Genomic DNA, 21,241 nt, shown 5'->3' with positions numbered 1-21,241 from the left:
AGTGAGATGTTATTAACTTAATGCACATTCTGCTATGTTTTACTTTGCATTAAAAATCACAATCACAACAAATTTACACAGAAACTATTTATTATGACATAGTTTATAAAAACATTTGTATATCTGTTTATGTCAGATAAGGTCATCTTTAAACTCAGGGTGTCATGTCGAGATCACAGACAAAAAAGAAAGTGTATAAAAGCTCCTCCATGCTGAAAGGCTTAGAGTCAAGTCACTGCTCCTCTGCATCCACTGCTTGTCCTGCAGTCTGAAGCTCTGCCTCATACTGCTTCTTTAGCCCTTTCAGATACATCCGCAGGCTATCGGGGTCTAGTCTTGAGTTTCTAGCAGTCTGAAGCAGGCGTGTGGAGAGGTGGTACACAGCTCGCTGCCTCTGAGTTTCTGGATCAGTGTGATGTCTAGCCTGAAAGAATAAAACATGTTAGGTCTTCTCTTTTTATCCAGCAATTCTCTGAATTCTCTGGTTATTATCAATGAAATACATATTTAGCCATGATACAGCATTTGTCTCTCAGTGTCTAACGCTGGCTTTCTGTTGATTATAATTTGTAATACTGTGGCACATAAATGGGACCTTCCATATAAGCACAGGTAAAAATGAACTGTTAATTTTAAAGGCACAGAGAAGACGTTGACGACCCAAAGATGTTAGGACAAAAAGTCAATAACTGAACTTTCTAAACCATACCAAAAACTGCTGGCTAACTTTTGAAGCAATTGTCTTTGCCTCTTGAATTACGCTTGAAGGAAGGGCTGTCATTTCTGCTGCTCTCAGTCCTAGAAAAACAAAAACAAGCTCTGTGACTGATTCCATGAAAAATGCCAACAGGGCTGTTGTTGGATTTCACTGACTCTGTACCATAGTGTCTTTCTTCAGAAGATCCTCGATTCAGCAAATATGTGTATACCACGCTCTCTGCACCAGTGTCACCACTGCGTGTATGCTGAATCTGCATGTGCTGGTTTTCCACGTTCGGGTACAGAGACTCCAGCTGGCACAGCTCAAGGAAGTGTGTAGCAAACAGAGTGAACGCCTGCAAGAAAGAGGACACACCTTGAAAATTAGGAGAATGCCCAATCTCTTTGTTGGTTCTACCGTTCCACTGTTGATCTAACAGGTGTAACAATAAGTTATAATAAATTAAGTAGCTAATATGGTGCATAAGAACCGGAACCATCTGGTTTTCAGTTTAGAGAAAGGAGTGGTGATGCAGGGCTGTATTAGGGCATACTCTACCTTCAGGCCAAGGAGGAACTCGCAGACTGAGTGACAAATACCAATCCCTTCCTCAGCACTGGTACCACGCCCCAACTCGTCTATAATAATCAGGGACTTGTCACTTGCATTGTGGATTATGTAAGAGATCTTTTGGACAGACACACTCAGTTAATTACATATTAATGATCTTTTTGATTGATGTTTTTTGTTTTGTTTGCTCAAATATAACTTAGGAATGTGTACCTCCTTCATTTCTAACATGAATGTGGAAGAGTTGGTTTCAAAGTCATCATCTACACCAATTCTGGTGAAAATCTGATCAGCAACACGAAAACAAGCATACTCAGCAGGGACGAACGAGCCTGAAATAAAAACACAGTGTTGAATTAATGCACAGAAATGACCAGGCCTACATTTAAAATTCACATGGGAAGGGTGGGTTTATAACTTCCTGCTGACCTATCTGAGCCATGATCTGACATAGCGCCACCTGTTTGAGGTAAGTGGATTTGCCACTCATGTTGGGTCCTGTTATGATGACAAAGTTGCTGCCCTCAGAGATGTAGCTATTGTTCGATACGGGCTGCTGTCTGACAATTCGCTCCAGAATTGGGTGACGGCCCTGTTTGATGGCCAATGTGTCTGTAAACTCTGGACGCACTGGCGGACAGAACAGAAAAACACAAAACAATAACTCTGTTTACATACTGAGCCTTACATTCATTTCTAATGTTTGGTGAAAAAAACACACACACACGTGCCATCTATAAAATTATATTTATATACACCATTTATTACTCGTTCACTTAAAGGTGTCATAACATAGTAACACACCGATTTCTGCTAGAGGTAAGGCAGTTAGCTCCTCTGCTGGGTAGATTTGCCTCGGTATGTACAGCACATCAGTGCGCAGTTATGTAAGACGGGTAATCTGAGTACAAGCTGGCTGGGATAGAAAGGGGGCAGGCAGTCAGCACGTGTCTATAACGAGACACTTTCAGACAGCTGAGGGCCAGCACTCACCACCCACATGGCTGATTGGGTTGGTGCTGCCCACGACAGACACAGAAAAGAACTAAGGCCAGCAGAGCTGCCAGCTCAATAGAGGCGCTTCTGGCTGTCATGTGTGATGATGGCTGGGTGCTGCCTTGTGCAGCACACAGCACACCTTTAGACAACAGTTCAGGCTTTGTCATGGTTAATATGACAGTCTGACTGACTTGAGAGCTGGAATCAACAGTGATTCATGCTTACCGTAGTCTGAGATGGCGCATGCATTTGCCAGGGACAGCAACATGTCCAACATGGATAGAGCATCAGAGAGCTTATAAAGGCAGTGAATGTGCTCATGGATAGTTCTCAGCAGCTGGCATATCACCCTGTATGGAGACAGGTTACATGATTCAGGGAAATAAAAACTGAACTGAACAGAAACTATGGCTAATAAACAGTGCCCCCTAGTGGACAGAGAGTATAATAACGTTTAATAGATATGTCCTTAAAAGCATAATTAAAAACAGAACTTGGCCACGGAGAAAAATCTACATTCCCCAGTTTATTGCATGAGTTGAATAATTGGTTTTAAAGGAGTTAAGTAACCCCTTAAATAACATCAACTGGTAAAGATCAGTAAATCAGATCAAAGTTCTGCAATTACAATACTGTGCAAAAGTCTTGACTCAACCCTTATTTCTTCATATTTTGCTTCCAAAGAGCCAAAACTTTCTGTAATTTTTCTTTTATTTGTCTTGAGTAATAGCTCTCCAGGCTTTCTGAAGGTCTTTCAAAGTTTTTCTTTGGACACTGGCTGATTTTTCACAAATTTTCTTTCCAGTCCTTGTACTTGACCATTTTCCCACGAATATTGTTTTGCTTGTTAAGCGACTTATGGCTGATCTATGAATCATTTAAGCATTAAAAAGGATCTAACGCTTAGCAAAGAACCCATTTTAAATTGTATATTTAGAAACTTTGTTACTGACAGCCTATCACAAAAGACATAATTTATTCCAATGTCTTTAGGTGAATCTATAAAATTGCCAAAAATAATAAAGTTTTACAATGTAAAATACTTTTGCAGCAACAAGGTGATTCTCAAAAGGCTAAAACTTGGCACATCTCAGCATGGTGTGCAGTGTGTCTTTGATAATGAACTTGATATGAAATTTGATAATGAACAAGTGAAAACAAACCAAATGGCCTAAAAGACTATCTACAGCAGATGAACAGTATCTGAAAGTTGAGTCATTAAGAAATTGGGAAAAATTCAGCAAAGACCCCACACAGGACCTCAGAGATGCACCTGGACCTTTAGTTGATCCCTCTACTGTTCAATGACGCCTCATCAGAAATGATTTCAGTGGCTGTTAAGGAGCCATTATTAATGAAAGAAAACAGGGAGGAAAAGAACGAGGTATGCTTGAATATCACAGGATTGCACTGAAAATTGGTTGCGACAGCTCTTATGGAGAGTTTAACCCAAATTTAAAAGTTTTGGCTCTAACTTTTAGTTTTCTAGCAAAACAAAGAAATGAGGGGCAACTCAAGACTTTTGCACAACACTGTACAAAACTGTAAAACTGCTAAGAACAGTCATGCCACAAAACTATATTCCTTTACCTCAATTTTCTGTTCATGTTTGTAAGTCACGAGATAATGATCAACTCACACATAAGATATGTGAAAGATTTCCCTCAGGGCCTCCTCACACCGGCTGTTCTTCTTCATCAGGTCTGCAGTGGTGAAGCCATAGTTGTTCTTGTGCTTAGTTACCTGAGGTGAAAAGATGTTGAAATGCAGGTTTTTCCCTCTTCATTCAATGTCAACCTTATTGTCCCACCGGCGGCAATTTAGCTTCCTTTATTAACAACTAATGCTGAGTTCGATTTTTTGCTAAAAGTCTGGCTGCCTTCAGTGGACCTTACTTTGATGAACTCTGAGGGGAGTTTCCCTTCTGGTAAGGTTAGTCCTTCAAGCTTCAGCTGGATGAAAAAACCTCGAGCTGTGCTGAAGCTAGTACGCATTGGCAAGCCGTATTTTTCCCCCAGCTGGTTCACAAGCTCTGTGCAGCACAATGACATGAAGCATGGCTAAAGGTAAGAACAGATTACCTAAACATCGCAAGACAAAGTTATCTGGTAAACACTAAACATTAACACCTGCAATGTCGTCCACTATCTCAGTGTAAGCTTTCCGGGCAATGTCAAGAAACTTGTTGATGTTCGGGCGCACAGCGTAACACTTCTGGGTGCGCATTTTAAAGCTATCTTTGATGTAAGTTGTGTCATAATTGATCACAGTCTTGATCTGCTCCAGTATCATGTCAAACCTGAGGCAGACATAAATGTACACAGTGGAATGAGTCTGTAGACAGGAGATTGTAACTAGCAAATTCAGTTCATCGTACATAAGCACAAAATTTACAACCTGTTATCCTCAAGTGTTGTACTATATGCCTTGAGCAGAGCTGTGTTCCGGTTCTTCAGCAACATCTGTTTAAATGGTATAACACTTTAACAAAGACTCAGTATTTGCATTATAACTAAGTCACAATTAGCTTTTAATGAATTAATTGTTTTCTTATTCTGTCCATGGCTACTGGGCGATTTTGTTTGAGGATGTTAGCGGCACAGACCCTTAACCTCGGCACCAGGTCCAGTGTGTATTTCAGCTGAATGATATGTGCAATCTTTGCTTCAGCGACTTGAAACTGTCGAAGAAAAAAGTAACAGTAGTGACAAATGCACAGAAGTAAACAAACAGAATAATGTCACAAGCACTGAAAGTACTGCACGCACTGTTTCCTTCTTTGGGATTTGGACGAGAACTGAGAGCAGCTGATCAATGTCAAGGAAATGACTTATGGCTAAAAGGGCCAGAAGAACAAACAGTCAATGCAGATATGCTCCAATTTTCAGTATGCAACCTCAAACTTTTTGTGCCTGCTTCCAACCATTCTTTAAGCCAAAGAAAAGCTCCTCATCTTCCAGCAGCTCTTGTATGGTGTCCAGGCGAGTGTTGATTGTTTCCACATCAACTAGAGGCTCCAAAATGTTGGAGCGCAACCTTCTGGCACCACCAGGTGTTTTTGTGTGGTTGAGTACCCCGAAAAGAGTATGGTCACTCCTAGAACGAAAAAAGAAAAGGCACAGTCAGACTGCATGACAGAGGAACTACATAAAAAGATGTTGTTCTTATCATCGCTTTCCATCTCACCTGTAGTTTCTATTATTAACCACCAATTCCAAGTTAGAGGCAGATGCTGAGTCAATCATGGCTGTCTGCTCACTCCCTTTAAAGCTCACTTTAAGGGACTTGGCAACGTAGACAGAGTTCTGGAGGAACTCTAAGTACTTCAGCAAAGCAGCTGCAGCTGCTAGGCAATAGTACCTAAAAAAAAAGTTATTACATTGGGTAATGACAAAATTATTAGGCTACAGTATCTCTCTATCTATCTATAGCATACTTAGCTTGAACTTCCATAACAACAGTGCTGAATTCTGGGGCACACAGCTGCTGAATGTACTCCAGCCCTTTCTTCTCATTAAAATACTTCCTTTGCACTGGAGTGAAATGTACACCCTAAAGAAAAAACACCCAATAAAATTTAGTTTGCACCACAGCAACTCAGTGAATACTTAAGCACAAGTTGGCTACTCTCTCTACTTTAAGTGGAAATTTGTTTAAAAGAATTGTGTGTTATTGTTGCATTTGTACCGGAAAATTCTCAGTGATGAGATTGAACAGCTTTGTTCCTTTCCCCTTCTCACTGGCTGTGTCTGGCATCAGTATTTCCACTGGGACCAAGATGTGAATCTTGGTTATGACCTTCAGATGAATAACACATGACTGAAATATCAATTCCATGTGTCTTTAAGTGCTAAATGACAGTAGGACATGGGTGTTTTACCTTGGCATATGTTCCTGTATCTGCAAACTGAGAGAGAACAAGCTCTGGGCATTTCAAATCGAGACTAGCCATGCCAATCTCTCCTCTGGCTAAGCCGCGTCCTTCAACTACTACCACAACCACAGAAGCACCAGCGTTTGTGGATCCAGATGAGCAACTTGTTCCTGCATAAAAAGTTCTTTGTTAATAGTAATATCTTATTTTAAAATATGCTTAATTAATACCAGAGTAATCAATAACTCTGTGCAGGATATGTACCAGTAGTCGCCCCAGCAGACCCTGGGGTCCTTCTATGTCTTGGCGTTCCTCCACGGCTGTGGAAAGATGAGCTCTCTGAACAAGATGAAAGGAGCAATGAAGCTGGCTTGCCTATTCTACAGCTGGTCGGTAATTGACCTATAGCAATAGGAAACATAAGAAAAGAGGTGTAGTACAGTTTTATTACTGCTGTGTCATGCCCAGAGCCAAATTTTGCCGGGTGCCCCAACTGCTCTCAATTAAAAAAAATTGATCATTTCATAACAGAAATGTCAATGTTAGCAAGTTTTTTGTTATATAATCTCACTCTCCCCCGCAAAATAAAACTTGCTAATGTTGGCACATCACCTGAGGCCGTTCCAGATGATGGGCCGTGGCGGGAGCTCGTACTGCCCTCATTTAAACTTTGCTTTGATGAAGCAGAGGAAGCTGCTGTGACACAAGAGGAGGTTTCGTTCAGTCCACTTTTGTCCTTAGGTACAGTACCCCACGACTGTTCACATGCTGAGGCGTAACCATCAGTTACCTCCTCTGTGCTGCTGGCAAACATTTTAAACCTATGCAGAGGAAGGACAACTAACAAACACAGACTCAGATGTACATCGGTAATATTCAGTTACTACACTTCGACAAACAGTATGAAGTTGCTTCTCAGCTGCTAGTTCTCTCAGCTAGCAAGCATAATTACCGCCGCCACACCAATTGCAGTGGCGCGCGAACACGTCACGGCTTCCGGCACGTCAAGTTAATTGTAGTAATATTAATGTATCTATTTTTTAATATTATTTTCTTTTTTCGGTCATTAATAACAGTTATTGTGAATTACAAAAAAAAATAACTACAAATAAATAAACAAATAAATGTTCAAAAAAAATTCACTTCAAGTCGGGAAGACACAAAACAATTTTTATTATTATTATTTTTTTTATTGTTGTTGTTATTATTATGAGGTCAAAAGAAAATAAGAAAAAAAGAAGAAATCCCTATAAGCCTTCACTCTCTAAAAAAACCATGGTTCTTGGTACGCTTCAAATAATTTTAAATAATTTTAAAATGTGCTACGGTGGAAGGCCCCGCTAATCCTCGCTCACGTTCATGTCTTTAATTTAATTTAACTTAACTGTATTTTATTTTTAAATTTTTTTGCAACTTCTGTTTAAATTCTGTTTGATTTTTTGCTATTAAAATGTCATTTTAATTGTATTATTTTTTTAAATAAATATTAAGATAAGTATTTCTTGTCGTATCTTGTGATGTCATAGACTTTTCATTGTTTATGATTGTATTTTTAAAATAATAAGATAGAAATATTAGAAATACATAACTTTTTAAAGCATCAAGCACAACTCTGTGCACCAGTCCTAATGTTGGGCGAGGTAAGTCTTTTATTTAGAAAAATATATCAGACCGGAAGTTCTATTTCTGTTTCTGTTTTGGCCAACATGGCGGCTAAGGCGGACGAGAATGAATATTTTGTCAGAGAAATAGACAGAAACGACGGTTGTGCCCTAAAAGTTAAGCAGTGCTTCTTGGGAGATGTTGGCTGCGTTGTGTGGGATGCAGCTATTGTTCTCGCAAAGTATTTAGAGACAAAGCAGTTTTACGATCCGTCTTCAGGTGTGAACGTTTGGTCTGGTAGGACTGTGCTAGAGTTGGGAGCTGGTACGGGAGTAGTTGGTCTTATGGTAGCAACGCTAGGGTGAGTTATTTTTTATATGTGATCTTAGTGTTGTGTTTAAATATCAAAATATTTAAACGTCATTCCTTGCACTACTACTATGTTTTAGTAATCATATGGGAAAAGTCAGTATTGGTGATTTATTAATATTTTTTAAAACAAAATTCCTGCAGAGCACAGGTAATAGTAACAGACCTAGAAGATTTACAGACCCTGTTGAAGATGAACATCCAAGAAAACCAGGCGCTTATTAGCAGTGGATCCATAACTGCCAAGGTACTGAAATGGTTTGTACTTACATTTCCTATTTGTCTTATGCTCCTAATATAAATTTCACAGTAATACTTCAGCGGGACATTCAGCATATGCTTAATATTTTATTTCCACTATTACAGGGGTGAAGATGTGTCTGAATTCTTGCCTCACCCAGATTATGTCCTTATGGCAGATTGCATCTATTATGAGCAGGTACTTTCCTGTAGTTTTCAATCCTTTATGATCCCCTACAAGATTGCAACATTACAATCATTCTGAAAAAGTGTTGTATGTCTCATTGTGAGTCATCTTATTTCCATACAGTCAATTGTTCCACTGGTGGAGAGCTTGAAGCTGCTTTGTGGACCAGAGACCTGCATTGTTTGCTGCTATGAGCAGCGCACTGAGGGTGTCAACCCAGAAGTGGAAAGGCAGTTTTTTGAGGTTAAATTATGTTTTTTTCCCCCCCACAAACCAAGTGGAGATATTTGTCATAGCTATCGTCTGACCTGCTCTCATTTCTTTTTAAGTTGCTGCAACAGAACTTCTGCTGTGAGGAGATTCCTTCAGAGAAACAAGACCCAGAATTTAGCAGTCCAGACATCCACATTCTGCACATTCGAAGAAAAGCCTGATTATCGGACTCCGATTGTGACATTGAAACTTGCAACAGTGTACTGAGCTTGTTTAAGATATTAAATTTTTTAACTTTTTAAAGGGAAGCATGCTGTTAAATTACTGTGTGTGTTATTTGACTGGAGCACACATGATTAAATCAACACACAGACACTATTTTTTCCTGCTCTTTAAAACAGTAGAGTTCCCTTTCAGTCCATGTAGTTCTGTTGCTGTGAAGCTAGATGGCAGACATGTGAAGGACAGCTCGGAGAAACAAGTGCATTGTTTGAGCAAGAGGCATCATCCCCCTGGGTCTTTGCAGTTCGTCTTGTTTATACAAAATACAGTTAAGCAGATGTGAAAGTGAAGCCTTTACGCCCTAGGCATCTGCAAAAAGCTGCAAACATGAAACCTATTGGACTTCTGCTCTTGAGCACAGACATATTTTCCCATTGTATGTCATTAAACTTGGAATATTTAGCAAGTGATAATTAAATGGATAATATGTACAATTACATGTTTACATAAAAATATAGATAATCTCATGCAGAAATAAGCACCTGATGACAGTGATAAGTGGTGTTTAGAGTGGTTTTCTTTGTGATTTTCATCTTGTGAATTATGTAAATTCAGACACTTGTAAGAAGTAGTTGCTTAAAATCTGAAACTTAGGAAAGGATTTAATTGTGTGCACTGATTAATTAAAGAGCCAGGCTGCTCGCTCAACAATTAAATATTAAGATGTGAAGACAGTTTTGTTAACTTTTCATATGAAGTGAGGTTAGGGTAACAAATCTAATGTATAAGTAAAAATTTCAATCTATATCTTTATGTGGGGTCCCCAATCTTTAAAAATGGAGAACAACAGAGATCTGCAATGCCAGCTTTTGCCGTCCATGTGAGGGGAATTCCACTCAAAGCCCCAGATTAGGTGGAAGATTATGGTTCCTTTTCAAGCATAAAACCATGAAGTACGCCCCATACTCCCACAGGCATGCAGGGGCCCCTCACAGCCTTTCATGCTGCTGTCTGTTTACACAGTAGAGCTGTAGGGTAATGAGCACGTTGTCCTCAAACACTCAGGCCAAGTAAAATGTTAATACTGAAGTTGACAGGATGAGATCCCCCTAAATACTCAAATTGATTTATGAAAGAAATAGTACAATAGATCCAAGTTTGATTACACATTAATGAAATGGTCCAACATGATCACTGGATGAATGCAACACTTACCTATTTTAATAGGCAGAAAAGCCCACTGTATATAAATTTCCCTGAATTTAAGAGTTGGCGTTATTAGTAGAGCAGAGCAGTGGCTAATAATACTACATGTGCAGGTGCTTTAGCTTTGTGTATAGAGTCAACATGAAATCAAGCAATCTGAAAACATGAAGAAAATTGTATGTGTATACCTTTCTGTTCCAGCTAACAAACCAGTTAACCAGCATTTGATCAAGAGAGGCAGAGGTGTGGTGGGATCGAATCAGATTACAGATGTTGGTCAATGAGAATGCCTATGAAGAAAGGAGCAAGTGAGTTTAATTGCTTTTTAATTTTTATTTACAGTTACTATAAATAACTACAGCGGATCATGTAAGATAATCATTCCTTGTGGCCCTCCTGTGCCACTCTCACTTGCACATTGTGCAGCTGGACCGTTACAGTCAGAATTAACTTGCGGTTAAGGTCTGCTTTGGTTTGGCTGGGACACGTTTGCCTAATTAATTTGACTCACAGCTGGGAATAAGTCGATGCCCCCCAGTGTGGTGGGGACAGGACCCAGAGGGGTTACTGAGGAGATTAGAGGGGTAAAGGGGAGCTCCATTATTCTGTGTCAACACTTTCTCCCCCACCCCATCCATAGGTCTTCCACTTACCGGTAAGTAACTCAAAATATATTTCCCCATCCCTGGTGTTTTCCTTAAATGTTAACCAAAAATAATTAAAACGGTGTAGTTGTGCTGTTCCTGTAGATGACTAATTAGGCTCACACAACAGGGGAATAGGAAGGCCCACTGTAAATGAGGACAGCCCACAGTGAAGCAGCAGCAGTGTCTCGGTAATCTGTTATCATATATATCAGACACACATGCACATGACTGTGGATTCTGGTAACCATCAAGACAGAATGGGGGCATTTTCTGCCAACAGATGGTGCTATAAGTAGGAATAACTCTTAATGGTGTGGAAAACCTGTATTTGGAACACAAGTCCATAGTATCTAATGCATACTGGGATTTTTTTTATTTTTTTAAGTTTAATTATTGTCTTGGGCTAGTGAACACCTGCAATGGATTCCATAATCAGCATTCTTGTAAAACAATTTAACATGAGGCAGCAGTGCAGCACTCCCCCCAATACCAGATGGGTGGAGGAGAGTCTGACTCCAGCAGTCCGTGTGGTGTGCTCAACTCTGCTGCATCACAGCCAAGTGACACAGAGGATCCTTTGTGTCACCATCATCACGCTGCCTGGAGCCAAGAGACACTGCTCCAGAAAGGAAGACTCATTTTCTCACAAACTTTAAGGGAGTGGCTCAAGAATAGACATCAAACTGGGCTAATTAAAAATAGAAGAAGGCCTGCATGAAAGAGTGACTCCTCTGATTCTGCAAAGGTGTATCCACAGACATAGACCCCCCCGCCCCCTTCTCCATTTTACATAGCAATCTGAGCCCGACTGAACTTTACGGTGCACCAAGAGGGAGCAGGCCAGACCTCGCTTACCAAGCACTGTATTTGTTTTCTTTCAGCTATCTCTTTATCCTCATCTGGAAAGATGGGACACAACAATGCTAATAATCTGCAGCACTCATTGTTCATTGGATCTGAGAGCAAGAGGTGGTACCGTGCCAGGGAAGCAAAGCCCAATGGGACAACTAGCTTATAGAAACACAATGCTCCCCCCCCCCAAACACACCCCTGCAGGGGAACAGGGGGAGGGCGGGGGTGCTGTTAAGACAGCTGTGCTGCAGTTGAGAGGGGAGCACTGTGAGAATACTGCACACACTTTACTCTCCTTTCATCCCTGTTAGTGCACTAATGTCAGCGCTATGCCTGTAATGACATTTGTTAATCAAAGGTCATTTGATTGTCTTTGTAGGCAATATTAGGTTTTAAAATAATATGCATAATATGCACGCACAAGTATATATACATATGTGCAGTGTATGTGGCACAGTCATGGTCATTTACTGATGTCAGCAAAAAATGTAGTAGTAGTTTATTGATCCCTTGGTTGAAATACCAAAGGTCCTGTGACTTCACTTCCTGTGACTGCTGTCTCCACGGCATACTAGAGCAGTGATGAATTTGTCATTTTAAAGATGTGTGGTGGTCCAGGACAGAAGGAAGAATTTTAGAGCAGGGAAACAGTGTAGCTGTGTGCTTTTGTGTAAAGTTTCCCTGAGTCATTACCTCATAACAGTCTGAATCCGGACTGCGTGTGTGAGTGAGTGTGTGTCGCATCGCCTGGCTCGCCACAGATCTGAGACTTCCTTCCAAACCCAAACTGTTGTTTAATCCAGATGCACTGTCACGCGAAACACTGACTCTGCTGTAATTACAGCGATCTTGTCACATACACAGATGTAGTCAGTCATGGAGTGTGACAGTGTGGCGGCGAGCTCCTGAGAAAAGTCTCTGAGTTCACTTTGCATGGATCTTCATCATCCTGTCAGCGAGTGTGTGAAGGCTGTGGGTGACTCCATGCGGTTGGTGGATACTGCTCCTGGGTGAATGACTGCTGTCTATAGTAGTACACAGTGCAGTGTTATAATCACTGCTTAGTGGCTCATCCTTTAACACTGTGGAGGTCAGTGTTCTGTGTACTGTATGAATAGGCCTTAGGCCAATGCATTAAATAAGCAAGTAATCTAAAAAAACAATCAAACTGATTTCATTTTACTTCAGAAACAGACTTAAATTTCTGTTCCTTGCAAGCAAGACGCTCGAGAGGCCTCAAACTGCAGCACCATTTATGCCTGCCCCCCCTCCTCCCAGTCTGTAGCACTTCTGACACCTGAAGGCAACGATGGTTAACACTCTTTACTCTATTTGTGGTGCTGTTCAAAAAGCACAGTACATTGTTCCACAGTTCAACTGGTGCACACATAAACATTTTATCACTTTTCAAGAGTACTCTCTGGACACATTTATGTGTAACGGAAAATAAATAGCAGCTCTGAGGTTTAAAAAAAACAAAAACAAAAACTGAACAGATTGGATGTCAGCCAGCGAAACGGTTTTCTTTGTGACCTAAATTAGTTAATGCCTGTATGAGCACTTTGTCTGTGCAATAACAAACAAATTGGATATGTCAGGTGGACTTCCAACACTTAACAGTTCTTTTCTGGTTCTCTGAATTTGCAGTTTCACCACAGTAAGCAACCCTCACTTCAGATATGAATGGAATGCGTTTTGGACTTATGCCCAGAGTGCACCTTGGATATCACAGCCTCATATTTTCAACCTCATGTAACTGGCCTGCACTGCACAGCATTACTCACTATCAAAACCACAACATGCTTGTAGGAAACCTCATTTATGAGCAAAACCTACTCCAAAACACCTGCAATCAAAACAAATTCCAGCCCCAGCTACGGTACCGAAAGAGAAATGCAGCATTTACAATGGCATTCTACAGTGTTAACCTCAACAGGAAACCTAAAACGACTTTCAGCCACTTCCGGACCCGTTTTAAACTGAGCTCTGTGCAGTTCATTATTAACAACGCACTCAAAGAAGGGGCACGGGATTTAACCAGAGGACAGAGAGCAAGTGATAGAGGGTAGTTTCATAACCAAAGAGGCTGTTTTATTGTCCCTGAGAATAAGCCACTGAGCTAAGCTCTGCAAACCATGGCTTAAAGTAGGTGTTCCCTCCTACCATTTGGCAGATAAATAATGATGGTGTTTAGTGTTGTGCATGCATCTCAAATCCTTGAGTGATTAGCTAGAAGGGTGTGGCTGTCGTCCTGCAGGCCAACATTAAAGTGGCGATGACTATATTCAGGGCCTGCAGTCAGAAAAATGAGCATTGTGAAGGTAGCACCTACCTTCACAAATGTTATCTGCAGCTGGAGTTTAGAGGAAGTGAAGACAAGTGAGGAAGACAAACCACACCCCTGAAAACCACAAGCACAATTCAATTCTAAGCATGGGAGGAGTACAGCTACAATACTACCCACAACAGATTCTCCTGAGTAGTTTAAAAACTTTTGAAGTTGACTAATGAAGGACAAGCCGTTATTCAGTTTAAAAAATAAAAGGTATTCCAATATTGCAGAACTTGACTTGCAAAGATTAGGTTATCTTTCGATTTCTCCCCACTCTTCCTCTTTCCATAAAGAGTAGAGGAACTCATTGGAAACGTGCAGCAGCCAGCCACCAGTGTGATACCAAAAACACCAGGCCACACTGGCAGAGGTCCCATCAGGCCGTTGTCCTGGGAACCACACCAACAAACACGCGTTTTGGCCGGCTAAGACAAATCTGTCATACACATTCTTGCACAGATCAGTGGAAGTTTAAGCCCTACTTATTCTGCAAATTATGACACTGGTGACTCATGAGAAACAAGTGCTGAGTATCCTCATTTGCTGGTGTGGTCCTGACAGAACCTGTTTCTTTGCTGCTGTAAAAACAGTCAAATTTGCTACATTTTTTTTTTTTTGCAAAACCTGACAACCCTAATGCTTCATAAAAAAGAACAAGCTTCATTATTCATGATTTCTGTGACCTAACACCCATTTCTAAGCTATCCTCACAGGAAATGTAAGGAATTTTTGCTGAGCGCAGAAGGAGTTGACAGAAGGGCCGGGAGGTCTCATCTTTACAGAGAAGAGGTCATAAAACCTGCTTACACTCTCTGTCCTTGCCCCGGGGCCCAAGTGTTGCCAATAAAGCTGTGAGGATCATATGGTTGTAATGAAGTGGTGGGAACCAAAGTGGCCATTACAGCCCAATTAAGCTGCCATCAGTGTCTAATGGAGGCCCTAGACCTAGCTCTTACTGAAAGCAACTATTTACATGTACCCTTCGAATACTTTGAGTGTTTGTAGCTGATCATAAATCACTGCTGCTTTACGTATGTGGGTTGTGTGAAACATCAGTAGAAGCAGAGTCATATTGATGTCACCTGACCTGTCTGACGGAAACCTCCGTTGTGCTAAAGCAAACATCCTGAGGCCCCTGCAGCAACGCACTAAACACCAAGTTTTCCACAAAACAAATGCTGCCACGATAAAAAAAGAAAGAAAAAAGATAATACATATGAAACAGAATGCATCACCTTGCAGTAAATGCAAACATGCACTTTATGACTAGCTTTCATAGTGTCAGTTTCAATGGAAAAGACACAAGGTCATTAAGCATGCTGAGCCAAAAAACTCTAGGACATCTGTAGAATAATGCTAGCTAACCTTTTGTTGCTCTAAACACAGCAGCTAGATGATTGGTGAACACCAGCAGTGCTGTCTTTGGCAAAAAAAACAAAAACATTTTAATGGAAACATTTGTTTTCCATGTCCTAACTGACAAATTAAAATATTTACAAGACATACTTTGCAAAAATATATTCTATGAGGAATACTAACCCCTAAACATTTCAGTGACAATGTAGTGTTCAACTATGTCTGCTTAAACTAGGAAGTAGTGCATACAAGCAGCAAGAAAGTCCATGTTTTAGAAGTATGAATTGAACAGACTGCAAAACTATTCCTTGTCTGCTAGTTGGTACTTATGTTTGTGTTTATCTTGTAAGAGTACACACTGATTATTTATGGTACTTCCCTTGTTATACAGCTTTTGGCATTTTCAAAGGATGTAGAAATGATTTTAACGTGGTCATGAGAGGCTCCTTAAAAAGTAGGACATCTGTTCCCATCAGCAGTTTCTCCGCTATATCCAACCGGCAAACTATATTTTCACTTAATCACAGAGCATTACTCAGACAGAGTTTTCATTTCTGAACAGCAGGGCTTCTATTGGGCAGCTTGAATAAAAGCAACCAAGACTTCTTTTTTTTTTAACTGCTGGTCCCAAGCAAAGGCAGACTCAGGAAGTTACAACTGACAGCTCAGCATCAACTTAACTATGGCTCACAAGCAACATGCAACATTCAAAAAGAATTCGCAATTCAGCTGTACATCTCCGCTGCCCTTCCAAATGCCATGCAAACTACCATGTGGCTCTGTTGTTGTTCCAAAAAGAACAGCAGTCGGGACTTCCTGTTTTGTACATCCCCCCCCCCCCCAGTTACTGGCAAGGGAACTGAGGCCAGCAACTTAGTCTAAGGGGTGAACATATAAACATTGATGGAGAATACCACTGAGCAGAGGGAGAATTTTTAACACTTGAATTGTAAGCTTGAGTTTCTCACACATTGAAACAAACTTCCTATTACATTTTTCTACTTTTAAAAGTTTACCAAAACCTGAGAATGTTGCGTCAACCACCAACTACATTTACTCTTGAAAAAACAGAGACATAGAAGATTTAAAATCACTTTTTTAATAAGACATTACAATGACATTGTTCTGTACATGGTACCCCCCAGTCAAAATAGGAGTAAGAGCTGCACCACAAAGTGTCATTCAACATTTCACCAGTAAACAGCTCCCTCTGACTGCGTGACAGATGGATTCTGATGTAGGGTTAATGTACTTTCGTACTCATGCTACAGATATAGGCTATCATATAATGTCCCATTGCTGAGGCTAATCAACTGTGGTATCAGATTGAGAGCTCAGAACTGAATGACATTCCTTTGGAAAGATTGAGTCGACAGACTACGCATTACCCAAAAATCAAAAATGCATCCCGACAAGCATGTTTAAAAGTTACTGGAGGCCTATTTGTTGAATATTCAGCACAATTAGGTATCAAGACATGACACAAAAAGGTCAATCAGTTAAATATATAGCCCACATAAGGGTACCGAGAGGGGTAACAAAACATGTCCAAAGTCATTATTTTCCCTCCTCTGATGCCCCAACTGGTGAGAATGAAATGTAAGCATTGGTGAAATTTTTTTTTCTCAATACCATTGAGAATGAATACTTTTCATCACAGTACTGTCTTAAAACAAATGTCAAAGTCCTCCATGTAGGCTACATAACATTAAAGAGCTCACCTTAGAAGAAGAAGAAAAAAAATCCAAGTTCAATGCAACAGAGACCGAAGAACCTTGAAACAAGCTTTAGTCCAAGAATTAAGATAAAAACTTCAGCTTCATTAGAAAAATTATACAAAACAGGAGAAAGAATAGGCAAAGGCGGTGATTTCTGTGGCTTCAACCTTAGGACCGATTAACTCAATATTCATCAAGCAAGCCCCAGAAATAATGAATGTGATATAGGCCTGCTACAGAGTACAAGCGAATTTTAAGCCGGCAAACCCAGTTAGAGATAAATTAGTCATGGGGTAAACATAGTAATAAAAATAAATGGGAAATAATCAACTTTTCTTAACCATACTCATTTTGAGAAGTTATTTGTTACTTGCAACTTTATTATAGTTTTGACCTAAAACAGTCAGCAACTCAATCATTAAGATTTGTAATTTGAGGTTAGCCATGTCAAGCCCTCATATAGTCCATCACCTGTGGTCGCACAGGAGGGCTGAACATACCAATTCCTATCTCTGATGCGGGTCAATCCGAGCTTCTCTTGGATTTCGTGTGGCTTCATGGCATCCGGAAGGTCTTGCTTATTGGCGAATATCAAGATGATGGCATCCCTCATCTCCCGGTCATTAATGATGCGGTGAAGTTCCTGCCTTGCTTCGTCGATGCGATCCCTGTCCGCGCAATCCACCACAAAAATTAACCCTTGGGTGCCCGTGTAGTAGTGTCGCCACAGGGGGCGAATCTTATCCTGGCCTCCAACATCCCATACGTTGAACTTGACATTTTTGTAGGTCACAGTTTCCACATTGAAGCCGACTGTAGGGATTGTGGTCACAGACTGTCCGAGTTTCAGTTTGTAAAGGATTGTTGTCTTTCCAGCAGCATCAAGTCCAAGCATCAATATTCTCATCTCCTTGTTGCCAAATATTTTTGAGAGCATTTTCCCCATTTTGAACTCTTGTGCATATATATTCTGCGCCTACTGAGAAAAGTTTCAGATACCGTTTTGGTAATTACTCACTTAAGATTACAACTTCAGTTTTTATAATATATTTACTGGTGAAAACATGTCTCTGAAGAGCGACTGAAGGTTAGAAAGTCAAAAGTCCTTAAGCATGTCAAACCTTATCAGGACTTCGGGACTTCTCGTTAAAGTCTGTCAGGATCCTGTTGAGAGCGGGGACATTTACCTTCAGTAAATCACACGGGTTTCGGGGCCTATACACAACATGGCACGGTGAGGTTAAGAACTTGACACCAGCGGCTGCTGTGCGTTCATTGTATTGTGTAAAACAACACAAAGCGGTGTGTGAAATTTGGGCACAGTCGATTTAAAAAGTGAAGGGTAGTAGACGCTGTGAGTATATAAGGCCTCCCCCCTCAAAAAGCCGCGGTACTTGTGAATTCCTTGTGGTGTCGGTGTCTGGCGGTCCTCTTCACCGGGTGCGCCCTTGTTCTCTACCAAAGGAGAAAAGCTGCTTTCTGTGGCTACTCCATCAAGCGCTGTGCGGGGAAACTTTGCTGTGCAGGAAGGGACGACTTCGAGAATAACCTCTGTGACTCAGCAGCACATGTACCCACTCGCGTAACTCCTGTCCCCCCTGAAATGAGATTCGGTGGGAGGGTCAGACATGAAAAATTAGCTAGCTATCGCTCGTGGCTGTTTCACACAGGTAGTAGGCTAACATTAGCTAGCTTGTTGCCTAGCTAGCTAGCCGCGGGCTAACTAGCTAACGGTAGTTAGCTTAAGAAAACTAATCTTATCTGGACGAATAATACACACGTCAATGACAAAATGACTGGGACATATCTTTATCGGTTAAACTGTTAATTCCAATATAAGTTACCTACCTCTTATCTATCCCTCCTTTCTCCAGAAATACACCCAGTTCTCGCCTTTCTCCTTTGAGTGGAGCTGGTCGCAGTGCTGCTACACCGGAAAGGTGTGGAGCTGCATTAACAGCCACTTCCTCCCGTCTGCTTCATTCAGCTACTGCCGCCTAGTACAGCACTGACTGTCTGGGTCATGAGGATAAACTATAGACAGTATTAAAACGCCGTTTACAATCAAATTTCACTTCTGAAATAAAAATAAAACGTAATCTGACGCTGCTTTCTTTTACGCCGTAAGTTAACAGTAAATTAGCTAATAACAATTAAGGTTACGCCGCAACGTGATTCCTTATTCCAAACTGTTTCCAATAACGATATTAGTATCAGGTTATATATGAAAATGTTCTTTGTTAACACACATAAATGGAAATACACTCCATGCCTAACATGTTCAGTTCCCAATGTTTCTATCTTATAAGTCTACTGACGCTGTAGTAATGTTAATTAAAGTAAAGTAACACCGCCTCCTTGTGGCTGTTTAAAGTTCCTATCCAAACGTGTGATTGGCAATCATTTTGTGCAGTTCTCTTTGTCTGTCCTCTGTTGTATGGGTTGCAGCAGGACAGGTGTTTTACTAACCTTTGCTGCGTTCGTTGCTGGCGCTATATATATAACCATGTAGAGAAAAAAAGGTCTTGCATTTACTGGATTTATATGCAAACACTAGTGAACCAGCATGCATCCACAGTGCACCACTGATATCTGTCTGCACTGACAAATGTACTTAAACCTTTAATGAAATAGTTTATGAAAGCACAGTGATTTTATTAGATGTTAAAATCATCAACTTGTACACTTTAAATTGTCTATAAAATAGTCTAGGAGAACAATGGTCCTTTTTTAATTGTAAAATGAACAGTGTTTAAAACCACAGTAACTCTGGAGATTTGATCATTTGCCAGGACTGTGTAAGTAATCAGACCCATGGTCCAGGCAGGTGATTCAAGAATCTCATAGTCGTGTGAAACAGGCCTTAGACAGAATAATGTTTTTTTTAGTAAAGGTCACATGAAAGCTTGCTTGGGGTTTAGCAAACAAGAAGGAATGTCTGGTTAAAAATCAACTCTTTAAGCAAAACTCCAAATACTTTGCCTGCAGTACAAAAATCACTGCCATTCTATGGATGAAAGTCAGTGGGAGTAGCATTCAAGGAAAAATGAAGGAGTGACACTTTATAAAAATATCACACCATTAACTATTAAGGCATTAGTAAGGCTCCAATTTATCATTTATAAGGCATTACTCCTCCCTAGTATGAAATTTATAAATACAGATAAAAATGTTTATATTTTTATGCATGCCCATTTAAAACAATAACCCTATAAAAAAGAAACAAAAAAATAAAATAAAGTCATGATGAATATTAAAAGATGGAATACTAGAATACAACAACTGCGGTGCCAAAAATAATGTAGCAGTATTTTGGGAATCCTGATTTTATTTACATTATGGCCATTAAATATTGCTATTTATTGATTTAATTTGGTAGCATCCTTGTTTTACAGGCTAGGGATTTTAAGATTCCATGGAACATGCCCATTGATTTGGGATTCTCCATGATGAAGGAGAACCACTTCTTAACCTGATCACCTCCTTACCCCAAGGAGGTGCTCTGAGTTTTCACTGAATGGGAAGGAGGAGGCGATCATCCACTGCTTCTTTCATTTCAGCTGAGTTCACCTAATGTGAAAGCGCTTTGGAAATGAACGTGACTGGACTTAGCTGACTAAAGCTGGCTAACAGAATACAAAGCAGAGGAAAGTTGAACTTCAGGAACAAACTAAAGAAATTCCAACATCAGAGATATTTTCCTGTATTATCAGTTTAATGTGAGGGACGCTTTGTTTATGGCGTTTACACTTGTTTGTGAAGCTCTGTGAAATATCCACTATTTTTTGTGAAAACTATACTCATCTTTTATTTTAAATAAAGCAGCTTAAGTATATTTAAGTTAAATTACCCCGTGGCTCTAACTGGTTGGTGTATCTTTCGCTCTTAAACTCCTGTTACTAGTTAGACTCTGGTCCGACCTACACTTCAGTATTCTGTAAACCTCAGGTGGGTTATGTTTGAGTCTGGCACTAATTATTTCTACGTTCTATATCTCTTTGTGGGTTTTCTGAATCATTTTCTGTTGTGAGTACAGCCAAGACTTGTTCGAGTCTTAAGGTACTTTCATTTTCATTTATAAATGCTTTATAAGGCAAAAATAGTCCTCACTTTAGATGAGGTCATGCAAAAAATACTTAATTAATAACCAGTAA

At 40.2% G+C, this 21,241-nt stretch overlaps 3 protein-coding genes across 3 annotated transcripts; 1 reads left to right on the top strand and 2 right to left on the bottom strand.

The window, feature by feature from the left end:
* Nucleotides 1-72: 72 nt before the first annotated feature.
* On the bottom strand, nucleotides 73-6,955 carry msh4 (mutS homolog 4; the record flags this gene model as incomplete). Its single annotated transcript, XM_005724023.2, has 21 exons — nucleotides 73-424; nucleotides 710-798; nucleotides 881-1,055; nucleotides 1,259-1,387; nucleotides 1,484-1,602; nucleotides 1,700-1,900; nucleotides 2,495-2,619; nucleotides 3,909-4,012; nucleotides 4,165-4,301; nucleotides 4,399-4,568; nucleotides 4,667-4,731; nucleotides 4,875-4,949; nucleotides 5,038-5,105; nucleotides 5,193-5,365; nucleotides 5,456-5,629; nucleotides 5,706-5,821; nucleotides 5,957-6,067; nucleotides 6,150-6,313; nucleotides 6,408-6,545; nucleotides 6,756-6,839; nucleotides 6,934-6,955. Coding segments are annotated over 21 exons (2,631 nt in total), but the record flags the coding sequence as incomplete, so codon positions are not given.
* Nucleotides 6,956-7,821: 866 nt separating this feature from the next.
* On the top strand, nucleotides 7,822-9,062 carry vcpkmt (valosin containing protein lysine (K) methyltransferase). Its single transcript, XM_005724022.1, has 5 exons — nucleotides 7,822-8,106; nucleotides 8,259-8,372; nucleotides 8,481-8,553; nucleotides 8,665-8,784; nucleotides 8,871-9,062. Exons 1-5 carry the CDS (start codon nucleotides 7,850-7,852, stop codon nucleotides 8,973-8,975), a joined length of 669 nt encoding a protein of 222 aa, XP_005724079.1. The 5' UTR covers nucleotides 7,822-7,849; the 3' UTR covers nucleotides 8,976-9,062.
* A 7,390-nt stretch (nucleotides 9,063-16,452) lies between these two features.
* On the bottom strand, nucleotides 16,453-19,216 carry arf6b (ADP-ribosylation factor 6b). Its single transcript, XM_005724021.1, has 2 exons — nucleotides 18,936-19,216; nucleotides 16,453-18,685 (listed from the first exon to the last, which is right to left on the bottom strand). Exon 2 carries the CDS (start codon nucleotides 18,031-18,033, stop codon nucleotides 17,506-17,508), a length of 528 nt encoding a protein of 175 aa, XP_005724078.1. The 5' UTR covers nucleotides 18,034-18,685; nucleotides 18,936-19,216; the 3' UTR covers nucleotides 16,453-17,505.
* Between the last annotated feature and the right edge of the window lie 2,025 nt (nucleotides 19,217-21,241).

This window comes from Pundamilia nyererei, unplaced genomic scaffold, assembly GCF_000239375.1.
Source record: "Pundamilia nyererei isolate P.nyererei 1_Seehausen unplaced genomic scaffold, PunNye1.0 scaffold00010, whole genome shotgun sequence".
In the NCBI taxonomy this organism is placed as follows: Eukaryota; Metazoa; Chordata; class Actinopteri; order Cichliformes; family Cichlidae; genus Pundamilia; species Pundamilia nyererei.
Note: the sequence above shows the minus strand (reverse complement) of the source record. Positions and strands in the feature narration are given on the sequence as shown.